The sequence below is a fragment of the Mauremys reevesii genome, linkage group 3 (assembly GCF_016161935.1).
Source record: "Mauremys reevesii isolate NIE-2019 linkage group 3, ASM1616193v1, whole genome shotgun sequence".
Classification (NCBI taxonomy): Eukaryota; Metazoa; Chordata; order Testudines; family Geoemydidae; genus Mauremys; species Mauremys reevesii.
This window is the reverse complement of record NC_052625.1, coordinates 91,496,215-91,509,780: the sequence shown is the minus strand read 5'-3', so window position 1 is coordinate 91,509,780 and position 13,566 is coordinate 91,496,215. Positions and strand designations below refer to the sequence as shown.

General features: G+C 41.9%; 1 protein-coding gene across 2 annotated transcripts in view; it reads left to right on the top strand.

Moving 5' to 3' along the window:
- The window catches only part of IGF2R (insulin like growth factor 2 receptor), a 93,522-nt gene extending 81,542 nt beyond the window's left edge, over positions 1-11,980 (top strand). For both annotated transcript variants that reach the window (XM_039530072.1, XM_039530073.1), the window contains exons 44-48: positions 1,592-1,776; positions 2,838-3,024; positions 4,272-4,427; positions 9,599-9,668; positions 10,193-11,980. In XM_039530072.1, the coding sequence (XP_039386006.1) occupies positions 1,592-1,776; positions 2,838-3,024; positions 4,272-4,427; positions 9,599-9,668; positions 10,193-10,609 (1,015 nt within the window). In that variant the 3' untranslated portion in view covers positions 10,610-11,980. The remainder of the gene's footprint in view (positions 1-1,591; positions 1,777-2,837; positions 3,025-4,271; positions 4,428-9,598; positions 9,669-10,192) is intronic.
- Positions 11,981-13,566: the final 1,586 nt, after the last annotated feature.

Genomic DNA, 13,566 nt, shown 5'->3' with positions numbered 1-13,566 from the left:
TAACTCACCAGCTGTGTGCAAACTACTGACTCTGGGCCTGATCCTGGAACGTGCTGAGTGCTTTCTCTTCCTGTTGAAGTCAATCGGTGTTGAGGATGTTCTGTGTATCTCAATGTATTCAGCACCCCTCAGAGTCAGGCCCTTTTTAAAACCAGATATCAAGAGTTCATCTAGTGTGTGCAAAACTCTCTCTCAAGATGATAAAAAGGGACAACAATCCCCTGATCTTGCCCAGTGTTTGTTCCCTCAGCCACTGTGTCAGACTCTTACTACACCATTATGGTGACTTTGGTTTTTTATGTAGCACCCTTTTTGTACTCCAGTAATGATACATTCACAGCTTCCCAGGCCAGAAAAGACCATTCTGCTGATGATAGTCTGACCTCCTGCAGGACACAGGCCATAGAACTTCCCCAAAATAATTCATAGAGTGGATCTTTTAAAAAGACCTCCAAAGACATCCAAACTTGCCAGTAAGGGAGAATTGCTTGCAAGTTCTGAGGTAAGAAGTTTGGTGACCATGGTGCAAAGCTTTAACTGTGGAGAGGCATAACATTGAGTCACTGGTTGAAATGGGAAACCTTAAAAACAAGAGGCTCAGGGAAGGGAGGAATGTTAGACCTCAAGACTGACTCGTGTGTGTGTGTGTGTGTGTGTGTCCACAACCAGTAAAACTACAGAAGCAACTGCTTAGAGCAGGTTTACAACATGCTCAAAAAAGGCAATGAAGTAAACAATGCAGGGTGTGTGGCATGGCGATTATAGCCTCATAATTCAAGGGTGTGTTGGGAAAGCAAGGCAATGAAGAATTGCTTATCCGAGTCACAGACCAGCAACACGCACTAAAGAGAATAGGAGTGGCAGAGCCATGCAAAAGCACTGGTACGTCTATTCACATGGCAGCCCTGCCATGTTCAGTTATTCTACTGTCTAATGGCATTGAACGAGGCAGGGCAGGGGACAGATAGGTAGAAAATAGTTCTTTATTCCAAAACAGACTTGGAAAGGTAACTGGGCATGGGTTTGTTCAAAAATCAATTTCGAGGCCGAAGAGGAGTACTGGAACAAACATCCTTTTTTAAACTTTGACTCTCTCTCCAGTAATGTCAATAGATACAATTATAAAATGTACACATTGCAAGTGGTTGGTAGCCATTACTCTTGACCTGCTGGATTTGGTGTCAGCAGTGCCAGGATATTCCCACAGTTACTGATCAGGCAGAATGCAGAATTTTATGACTAACACTTCAGCCCAGGCCACTTATGATCCTAAATCCATAGTTAGGCCTCAAAATAAGTGGGCTGATCACCCATAAATCCCACTGAAGCCAATGGCAGCTGCAGGTGTTCAGTATCTTTTTTGAGAATCAGGCCACTTACCTTTTGGTGCCTCCATGTGGATTTGGGAGCTAACTTGTAGGTACCAAGGATTGAACTTTTTTTCCAATATCTGTCCTTTCTGACTGTAGAATATAAGAAACGTGCTTGGAAATCTGCTAAAATCAGGTTGCTGCTGATGTTGCAATATTTGTTCTTGCCTATAATTATGAGAGAAATATGGACTTTACTACAAAGTTGCTTTTGCTTTCAGATTATACCAAGCATCTGGTGATATACGGACAAATGGTGACACATATGTGTATGAAATCCAACTTTCTGCTATAACAGACTCTGCGCACCCACAGTGCTCTGGAGCCAAAGTATGCCAGATTAAAACTACTAGTACCTACGTTAGGAAAGTTGGCTCTTCCGATAAAGCTAAATATTATGTTCAAGGTAAGTCCTTACTGACTAGAATTGTCTACACTTGGAACCTTTCTGTGAGTTACTTCCTAGAATGTGAGACTTCTGCTTTTACTATTGTTTGTACTAGTATATTCCTGTTAAGGCTGCTGGAATTTATCTTCCTGCTTCCGTCTTTCCATTCTTACTTGTCAGTTTGAATGCAGGAGTGGCAAAGCGGAGGCAGAAATGACTGACTTTCCTTATAGGAAGAAGATATTGGTGGAGTGATGGGGGGGGAAAACAAGACCTTCTCTTCTTCTCACCATCCCCTTTTGCATGTATGCTCTATAAGTAATAGATTGTACCGTCTGGCATCCCAGAAAAGGGTTTAATAAAGCTCAGATGGGCTCTTCAGTGTAAAACATCGCATACAAGACTTAATGTTAGTTATGGCAGGACCCTTCACATCCCCTGCAGATACAAAACTTGCCTGAATAGTATTAAAGTGAATGTCTCTCTCCTGGCTACAAGACCTCCTCTATTAGTCAATACTGCCAAACAGGCCATGACACACAGGACAAAATACCAAGACACAGACTCTCTCTCAGTTTTCGTGGAGATGGTTATTGGTATCACTGCTTACTAAATCTCTTTACATTGTGTATTGCTTTCCCAAAACCTTGAATAGCAGATGGCATTCAGTGAATGTCATTGGTGCAAACTGTTTCATGTTCTCCAGAATTCAGAAAAACGTTATCAAACTGCATATTGGATTTAATATTTGTCAATGAACATGAGTATAACACTAAATGAACTTCTAACACCCAGTAAAGAGTTTTTGTAAAAAGTAGGCAAAATATTAGTAATTCTAGAAGGGCTCTATAATATATATATATTCCTGCCTGATAGCCCAAGTATAACACTTTTAAAAATGGATGCTGTGAGTAATCATAACCTAAACATTGCAGAAGTAAATTTAGACAGACATTCTGAAATAACACACTTTTTCTCTTGCTCTCTCCTCAGTAAAAATGTAGCACATTTAATAGACCATTTGTAAGGATCTAGTGCCTGTGCAATGTTTTATGAAATCTTCTCACTTTTCTTTGTAGATGATGACTTGAATGTTGTGTTTTCATCTGATTCAGCCTGTGGTAAAGATAAATCAAAATTCGTCTCCTCAACGATTTTATTCCACTGCAATTTACAGGCAAAGGAAGGCATCCCTGAGTTCCTTCATGAGACAGCAGACTGCCAATATTTGTTTACCTGGTACACGTCTGCAGTCTGTCCATTAGAGTAAGTAACTTCTTTATTCTCCCAAAGTAACATGCAGTTCTTGTTAGCAGTTATCTACTAGAAGGTTATTTTGCCTTCCAGCATTATCTACAGTAGTTGTGGCAAGGAAAATGCAGCTAAGAATCTAGTAAAAGGAGCATCTAATGCTTGAGAGGAGTGAGTGGATACAATTTGAATGATTAATAAATGGAGGAACATTGATTCCACTTGCCAGCTAAATGATCATCTTGTACTAAGATTATTTCAGGTCAAGGTTGTTTAATATTTGCACTGAAACAAATTGAAAAGAGACCTCAATTAAAATATACTTCTCCCCATTCACTCAGTTTGTTTCCAGCCAACAACTGCTTCTCTGGTTACTGAGAGGAGTAGCCTAAGGCATATCTCCCATTAAGAAATGGTCTTAACTTAAAAAGAGAGCTCTCCGTAGTCATGTATCCAGTGTGTGGAAATGAATAGCTAGGTTTCTTCCACACTGCAAATGGTTGTCACCTTTACCTGCCCACTTCTTTATGCCAGAACTTTCTCTGCTGGAGTGGACAATATTTATTTGTATTGCGGTAGTGCCTAGGCATCCCAGTCACAGACCAGTGCCCAGTTATGCAGAATATTGTACAAACACAACAAAAAGATGGTCCCTGCCTCAGAGCTTACAACCCAAGTATAAGATAAGATTCAACAAGTGGATACAGACAGTTGGGAGAGTACAAGGTAACAATAAGACAATACTGATTGGCACAATAGGTTGTGGTCTCAAAGGTAAGATGTATAGCTGAATCCAGGTGCTGTTACAGCTTGTTGAAAGACAAATTGTGTTCACCTGCTATAACTTGCTGGGGTGCTGTGGATTCATAGCTAGATCCTACATTGGTTTTGGGTTCAGCTTTTTTATTCTTTAAATATTTAAAACTGTTGCCATGAATTCTACTTGTTAATAACTATGTGCTAATAAATGTGTAATGTTTTACGGAACTGTCCTTTTAACTAATAATTCTGTATTTGGTTGCAGACTCAAATGACCCTCTTCTTCCTATTTCTTTGGTTTAGAATAAACTAGATCACTTGTGTATTAAACAGAAAGGCACTAAACCTTCTCTCTTCAGCTTCTATATAAGAGTCTGACCAGAGCTGGCATTACATCTCTGCTGAATTTGTTTGATCCACTGTTTCTAATCAACATTTCCTCAGACTGTTATACACAACCAGGCAGAGTGTCCTCTTAACCATGTCTCCTTTGTTGCCTACAGAAGTTCTGAGAGCAAAGAGGGCCAGTCTGACCAGGGAACGCAAAATTTCAAAGGCCTTTCGGGAAGAAGCCAAGCTGTTGGGGCTGTGCTGAGTGTCCTCCTGGTGGTTCTCACAGCGTGTCTGTTGATCTTGTTGCTTTACAAAAAAGAGAGGAGGTAAGGGAGGCTAATAGGAAAATGTTTCCTTGTGTTGTGTAAGGTGATTCAGTTAAAGGGATGGTGACCACTTGAAATCTAGTCAGTTTCTCAGAATGCGTTAAAAGTATTTACAGGTACACAAATGGGAGAAACTGGCTGACTAATCTGTTCAGTTATTGTACTCTTAAGTGTTACACGTAACAATAACTGGGTAGTGGGGTACTCAGGCAATTGACTTTTTTTAAGTTGATGGTGTCTCTAAGCATAACTCAAGAATTTCCCCTGGTTCAACTTGATACAGCAGAGAACAAATACATGAGCTAATGCTATCATGATTAACACTATGTTAAGCACTGGAGTAAATGTTGTTTGCTCTTCCCCAGGTGAATGTTCTGCTAGCAATTTTGTTAGATTTGAGGAGGCAGAGGAGTTTCATAGATTCTAGGACTGAAAGGGACCTCGAGAGGTCATCGAGTCCAGTCCCCTGCCCTCATAGCAGGACCAAATACTGTCTAGACCGTTGCTGATAGACATTTATCTAACCTACTTTTAAATATCTCCAGAGATGGAGGTTCCACAACCTCCCTAGGCAATTTATTCCAGTGTTTAACCACCCTGACAGTTAGGAACTTTTTCCTAATGTCTAACCTAAACCTCCCTTGCTGCAGTTTAAGCCCATTGCTGCTTCTATCCTTAGAGGCTAAGGTGAACAAGTTTTCTCCCTCCTCCTTATGACACCCTTTTAGATACCTGAAAACTTCTATCATGTCCCCTCTCAGTCTTCTCTTTTTCCAAACTAAACAAACCCAATTCTTTCAGCCTTCCTTCATAGGTCATGTTCTCTAGACCTTTAGTCATTCTTGTTGCTCTTCTCTGGACCCTCTCCAATTTCTCCACATCTTTCTTGAAATGCAGTGCCCAGAACTGGACACAATACTCCAGTTGAGGCCTAACCAGCGCAGAGTAGAGCGGAGGAATGACTTCTCGTGTCTTGCTCACAACACACCTGTTAATGCATCTCAGAATCACGTTTGCTTTTTTTGCAACAGCATCACACTGACTCATATTTAGCTTGTGGTCCATTATAACCCCTAGATCCCTTTCTGCCGTACTCCTTGCTAGACAGTCTCTTCCCATTCTGTATATGTGAAACTGATTGTTCCTTCCTAAGTGGAGCACTTTGCATTTGTCTTTGTTAAACTTCATCCCATCTACTTCAGACCATTTCTCCAATTTGTCCAGGTCATTTTGAATTATGACCCTGTTCTCCAAAGCAGTTGCAATTCCTCCCAGTTTGGTATCATCTGCAAACTTAAGCGTACTTTCTATGCCAATATCTAAGTCGTTGATGAAGATATTGAACAGAGCCAGTCCCAAAACAGACCCCTGTAGAACCCCACTTGTTATACCTTTCCAGCAGGATTGGGAACCATTAATAATTACTCTCTGAGTATGGTTATCCAGCCAGTTATGCACCCACCTTATAGTAGCTCCATCTAAATTGTATTTGCCTAGTTTATCGATAAGAATATCATGCGAGACCGTATCAAATGCCTTACTAAAGTCTAGGTATACCACATCCACCGCTTCTCCCTTCTCCACAAGACTCGTTATCCTATCAAAGAAAGCTATAAGATTGGTTTGACATGATTTGTTCTTTACAAATCCATGCTGGCTATTCCCTATCACCTTACCACCTTCCAAGTGTTTGCAGATTTCCTTAATTACTTGCTCCATTATCTTCCCTGGCACAGAAGTTAAACTAACTGGTGTGTAGTTTCCTGGGTTGTTTTCATTTCCCTTTTTATAGATGGGCACTATATTTGCCCTTTTCCAGTCTTCTGGAATCTCTCCCGTCTCCCATGATTTTCCAAAGATAATAGCTAGAGGCTCAGATACCTCCTCTATTAGCTCCTTGAGTATTCTAGGATGCATTTCATCAGGCCCTGGTGACTTGCAGGCATCTAACTTTTCTAAGTGATTTTTAACTTATTCTTTATTTTATCTTCTAAACCTTCCCCTTTCCCGTTAGCACTCACTATGTTAGGCATTCCTTCAGACTTCTCAGTGAAAACTGAAACAAAGAAGCCATTAAGCATCTCTGCTATTTCCAAGTTTTCTGTTACTGTTTCTCCCTCCTCACTGAGCAGTGGGCCTACCCTGTCCTTGGTCTTCCTCTTGCTTCTAATGTATTGAAAAAGTCATCTTGTTTCCCTTTATTCCCGTAGCTAGTTTGAGCTCATTTTGTGCCTTTGCCTTTTTAATCTTGCCCCTGCATTCCTGTGTTTGCCTATATTCATCCTTTGTCCTAGTTTCCATTTTTAATATGACTCCTTATTTTTTAGATCATGCAAGATCTCATGGTTAAGCCAAGCTGGTCTTTTGTCACATTTTCTATCTTTCCTACCCAGCGGAATAGCTTGCTTTTGGGCCCTTAATAGTGTCCCTTTGAAAAACTGCCAACTCTCCTCAGTTGTTTTTCCCCTCAGTCTTGATTCCCATGGGACCTTACCTATCAGCTCTCTGAGCTTACCAAAATCCACCTTCCTGAAATCCACTGTCTCTATTTTGCTGTACTCCCTTCTACCCTTCCTTAGAATTGCGAACTCTATGATTTCATGATCGCTTTCACCCAAGCTGCCTTCTACTTTCAAATTCTCAACGAGTTCCTCCATATTTGTTAAAATCACGTTTAGAACAGCTTCCCCCCTAGTAGCTTTTTCAACCTTCTGAAATAAAAAGTCATCTGCAATGCAGTCCAAGAACTTATTGGATAGTCTGTGCCCTGCAGTGTTGTTTTCCCAATATATATCTGGATAATTGAAGTCCCCCATCACCACCAAATCTTGGGCTTTGGATGATTTTGTTAGTTGTTTAAAAAAAGCCTCATCCACCTCTTCCACCTGGTTAGGTGGCCTGTGGTAGACTCCTAGCACGACATCACCCTTGTTTTTTACCCCTTTTAGCCTAACCCAGAGACTCTCAACACTTCCATCTCCTATGTCCATCTCCACCTCAGTCCAAGTGTGTACATTTTTAATATATAAGGCAACACCTCCTCCCTTTTTCCCCTGTCTATCCTTCCTGAGCAAGCTGTACCCATCCACACCAACATTCCAATCGTGTATTATCCCACCAAGTTTCAGCGATGCCAACAATGTCATAGTTGTATTTATTAGCACTTCCAGTTCTTCCTGCTTATTACCCATACTTCTCGCATTTGTATATAGGCATCTAAGATACTGGTTTGATCTTACCTCCCAATTTTGCCCTGACCCTCCTTTCTCTCTGCCATTATAGCCCACACTCCCTCCTATTTCTGACCCATCTCCCAGGTCTCCATGTTCCCCACTTACCTGTGGGCTTTGCTCACCTGTCCCCGTTGAACCTAGTTTAAAGCCCTCCTCACTAGGTTAGCCAGTCTGTGTCCAAATAGGGCCTTTCCCCTCCTCGAAAGGTGAACGCCATCTCTGCCTAGCAGTCCTTCTTGGAATAGCATCCCGTGGTCGAGGAAGCCAAAGCCCTCCTGGCGACACCATCTTTGCAGCCAGGCATTCACCTCCATGATGCATCTGTCTCTGCCTGGGCCCCTACCTTTGACAGGAAGAATCGATGAGAATACCACCTGCGCTCCAAACTCCTTCACCCGTACTCCCAGAGCCCTGTAGTCACTCTTGATCCGCTCAGTGTCACACCTCGCAGTATCATTTGTGCCCACATGGATGAGTAGCATGGGGTAGTAGTCAGAGGGCTGGATAATCCTCAACAATGCCTCTGTAACATTTCGGATACGGGCCCCCGGCAGGCAGCATACCTCCCGAGATGAAATGTCAGGGCAACAGATGGGCGCCTCCGTTCCCCTCAGCAGAGAGTCTCCGACACCACTACCCTACGTTTCCTATTCGCAGTGGTGGCAGCAGACCTCCCAGCCTTAAGGGTACGAGGCTTCTCCTCCTTTACTGTAGGGGGTGATTCCTTCTCTCCTGTATCAAGAGCATAACGGTTACCTATTACCATGGCAGGAGGGTTTGGAGCAGGGGTGGAGCACTGACCGCTGCCAGAAGTAACCAGCTGCCAGTGTCCACCCTGAGCCATCTCCTCCTCCACCAGTGGTGTGTCAGCAGTCCTGTGTATTGGGACAGCTACCTCATCTGTCTCCACATGGACACTGTCCAGGAATTGCTTGTGGATTCGGATGCTCCTCAACCTAGCCACCTCCTCCTGTAGCTCTCCCACCTGCTGCTTGAGAGATTCCACCAGTAGACACCTTTCACATGGGATCTCCCACCCCCACCCGATATCAGTAAGTGGAAATTGCAAGTTACAGTCCCTGCAAAACCACACCAGGATCTGGGTAGAAGCATCCATGCTCAGGCGCTCTGTCTGGCTACCGGCGCAGGTGGAGGAGACAGAAGCAGAGCTGGCATAGGTGTTGCGGGTCTTCCTAACCATCGTAGGCCTCCCTCTGTCAAACTCCCTCTCAAACTCCCCTGTCTGCTCTGCTCCCCTGGTCGTTCTGCCTCTGGCTTTTAAAGCCTGCTTGCCTAGGTCAGTCCCTCCCCCTCGTGAGTCTCACTAGGGAAGGCCAATCAAAGCCAATCAAGGGAACAAGGTCAGGCACTCAGTCCCAACTGCCACAGCAGCTGTAACTGAAACTGAAGTCACCTGAAATCAGAATCACAATTAAAATTCAAATAGTCAAGCACACCAACAGCTAGTACTCTCACCTGGTAGCCTGTTCAGCAGCGGGATCTCTTGCTCTCCCTCTCAAACTCCTGTGTCTGCAGTCCCCTGTGCACTCTGCTGGCAATTTTGTTACAGATTTGAGAAGGCAGAGGAGTTCCAGAACATTTATTGGTGACGTGGTAGAGAGGGAGTGGTGTGATTGACTACCTCCAGATACTAGAATTGAGTCTTCAGTGCTAGCAATTAGAATAGTCTTGGACCAAATGTTTTTCTCTGATATACCAGTGTAACCCATTCAGTTAATGGACTTGGAAAGGTGCATGTGAGAAGAGTATTGGATCTCTTCTCTTGACTGGAAACTGAGCAGATTTCCCACAGACTGGCAGAAGAGAGTGAAAATTAAGGGGTTTGGTATTGCTGATCACTCTTTTTTTCTCTAGAACGATAAATAGGGATCTAATACTGTAAGATGAACATTATTTTTTTAAAAATTTTTGTTTTAGAGAAACTGTGATACACAAGATAACCAACTGCTGCAGAAGATCACCAAACGTTTCCTATAAATATACAAAGGTACTACTTATAGTTGTGATGACCTCTGAGGTTCTGTTTTTTAAATGATTTTCCAAATTAGTAATATGTAGCTGCTTCTACTCACAATTACTTTAAATGAATTTAAACTAACTCTGTGACTATCGGCGAGCTGGTTGGCTGGCTGAGACTAAATCTGGAAGTAGATGGAGGGAAAGAACAGAACAGTTTCAGTCCTCACAGATGGGAGGAAAGGAGAGAGAGGATTAAGGGAAATGCTGAGGAGTGATCAACAAATAGGAGGCAAACTGGGAAAGTACAGAGCCAGAGAAGATGAGACTAATGTGGAATAGTGCTCGGAATGTAAAAGGCAGCATAGAGAGATCAAAGTATTAGTGCACTAACACGGTATTTTGTGCTATCTGCTTATCAGTGGAAGATGGTAAATCAAAGTGCAGGATGGGGCTGTTGGTGGTTCTCAGGTGATGGATTTCGGGAGACCGTAAAGGGTGCTTGTGAGAGCCTATCAAATATTATTCAGTAACTTTACCATCTTCATACTGTAGATAAACACCGAAGAAGAAGCTAATGAGAATGAAACTGAGTGGCTTATGGAGGAAATTGCAGCACCAAATCAGAGACCAGGAAAAGGAGGACAAGAAAATGGTCACATCACTACCACATCTGTTAAATCAGAAGTCTTGACATCTCTCCATGTGGATGACCTGGACAGTGAGGATGAAGTTCTAACTGTCCCAGATGTGAAGATTCATTCAACTAGAGGGGTGCAATCCAGAGGGTTGGACCAGAACAGGCACCAGCAAAAAAAGCCATTTAGCCTTGGAAGTGATGCCAAGACCAACTTGCTGAATGGAGGGAAGGATAGGAAAACAAAACCTAACCCAGGCCAACAGAAGACACAGAATTCTACTAATACCCTATCGTTCCACGATGATAGTGATGAGGACTTGTTGAATGTTTAAATAGCCCCTCTTGTGCCTGATTAAATAAATATAGATAGATATATATATATATATATATATATATATATGGTGTGACAACAAAACACTTCCAACCAAATATGAAGACTTTAGCCTGAGATTTCTTCTGAATTTTGCCTTTGACAAGAAAACATTCAAAAGGGAAGAAAAAAAGATCAATCCTGGTTGTTTACAATGATCTGTTCAGTAATGATTGGACTTCCAGCATCCAGTTGGCTGAGTTATGTTGGTTCTCTCTTTTTTTTCTCTCTCTCTCTCCCCCTCTCTAGCCAGGATTTTCCTCTTTTTAAACCTTCAGCACAGGCACAACATGTTACAAAATTGTTTCAAAGGGCAGGATTAAATCTGAATTATGCCCCGTCACTTGAGATTCAAGATATTTGACTACTAGCATTTTAACTCTCTCTCTCCTTGTATTTATTGACTCTCACTACTCAGGTTTGCTGAATAATAGCAACATGTTCTTCCTGCCGGCAGGGTATTATTCTATAGATTCACACATCATATGAGAAGGAAAATAAAAGTAACTTTTTGTTTGGGGTGGTTTGATGTAAATGTTGGAACTGGTCTAATTTATCCTGTAAATTTGAATACTCCATTCTAATTTAAACAGTTAATTGATTTAAAGCCATTTACTGAAAGGTACAAGTCTGTTAGCTTAAGTCTGAAATGGTGGTGGTTCTTTGCATGATATTTTTGGTACTGGTCACATGACTTATTTCATCAGTATTTGCTTAAACAGCTGGCAGGCACCCAAAGCTTTCCCTTGAGTGCAGACGGGACTAGAATTTGTGCATGCCCAGACTTAACTGGATTGTTCAAGGTCATGGGTGCAGAATTCCTAGAATGCCATATTCACAGACCTGTTATATCTGTCATCTTAAAAAGCCCAAGACCTAGAGAAGCCTTAATTTGCAAAACAGGTATTGTTTTTGGTACTAATTGCATAAAATATGGTGGGCCCACATTTTTCAGTAGTACCTCAGATCCAGGTCTTGTGTTATCCTGAGGCCAATGGTCACTGAATTACAATGTTGCCAGAACTTAATGGAGGTGATAGCAATCTTCCTGTAGCAGTCTGCTCCTCTCAGTGTTTTCTGAATTATCTTATGGGCGATAATATGGTTTCATATACGTGTACAGGTACTTCTTGGTCAGAATTTTTGAAACTCTTCCTTGTACCTTTTTGGTTGGCTTATTTGGTTTCAACACTGGTTTCTTCATTTTATAAAACATTTTCCATTTTGAATCAAATTTAGTGTAATATAAATGATTCAGCAATTTCAATAAAAGATAAATTAAATGGACATTCCAAATGATTTCCATATGTATTAAAATAAGTGCTGAAATTTTTCTTGCTTACATTTTTTTTTTTAAATAGTGTTTGACAACCTGAAAGTCTCTTTCCAAATTTCCTGCTGGAAACAGTTAATATTTCTGATTGCAAAGCTAAAGATGCAACTTAAGATGTCTCACCACAGCCATTTGAATTTATAAGCAGATTTCAAATAATGGATTTTCTTTTTCAGACTTCGGGTTCTCCCCTAGATTCTGTATGGATAACTATGCGTAACCAATAAAACCATAACATAGGTGTATTCTATAAAGCTGTGTTAAATGTAAGGAAGTGTCAGCATTCCAAACACTTTTAGATCTAGAAAGAAAATTGGTGTAAGGCCAATTCTTGGGAGGAAATAGATTCTGGAAATGAGATGCACATTGTTAACAGCAAGGGTAGTTAGTCTATTCGAACATTTTACCAAGGGATATGGTGGATTCTCCATTATTCAGTCTTCAAGACTGGATATTTCTAAAAGATGTATTCTCTAGTTCCACCACATGTTGGAGTGGACTGTATGAATTACTGGATGGCCTGTTATGCAGGAAGTCAGACTAAATCATTTTAATGATTCCAACTGACCGTAATCTACTAATCAGAGTTTACCTGTGAATATTAAGTGAGTCCTATTTAAAGCTGCATCAGTAAATAGGCCCTCAGACTCTAAGCTGTAAATTCTAGAAATACACTGTTAAACACATAGGTAAAGCAGAGTTAAGGGTTTGGTTTAAATGACTAATCCAGAAGCTGCTGCGCCTCCCTGCACAGTTCCTAAACTGTGCAGTGGATTGGTCTTCGATCTTGTGTGTCACTTCAAAACCCACCTCTTGGAGAAGTGGAGTTAACGAAGAGAGCCTCTTTCTTTTTCTTTTTTTTTCTTTTTTTTTTTGTGGTCTGGATTGATTGAGCATTTGTTTATTTTAGGATTTTACACTGACGCCTGTCACCTTAGTTTGGGCGCCTTCCATGTAAAATCAGTGGTGCACTTCTTGCAGTCTCTTCTCCCTTTTGGGGATGATAACTCTAGCTGGGATAAGGGGTATTGGGTGTGGGTTTGGTTTTTTCTTTTTTCCAAGAGTAGACTTAAAATGCTGCAGCTCAGCATTTTCCACAATTCTGATCCATGTGGTCTGTTCCCCTCCTGTCTGCAGTTTTGGAGGCAGTTGAAAGCTGTTGCATAGCCACCCTCTTGTTCGGCTTGCTCCAGGATCGTATGCCTCCACGGCAACAGTCAAGCACGGTTCACTTTGCTCCTGACTCATCTTTGTCAGCCTTTATTTTTGTGTGTTGTTGGGCAGTAGCAAGCAGCTTTCCTTTATTCCTCCTCTCCCTCTCCTGGATCTGGTAAAGAGCAGTGGGGTGGTCTCAGCTACCTGGAGTCAATACTGCAGCTCCTCCCTGAGAGACTCCGCTGACCCCTGCAGGCATGGCAGAGCAACTTCACAAATACCGAGCTAAATCCAAGCAGTGTTCTGTGAGGTAGCTTTTACAGGTTCTTTAGAGGCTGAATGTGCCCTGCTCCTTCTCAGTCTGCCAACCATTGCACTGCTAGGGCATGGGTCTCTAAGTTGGACAGGCATGTTCGGTGTCCCCGTTGCCC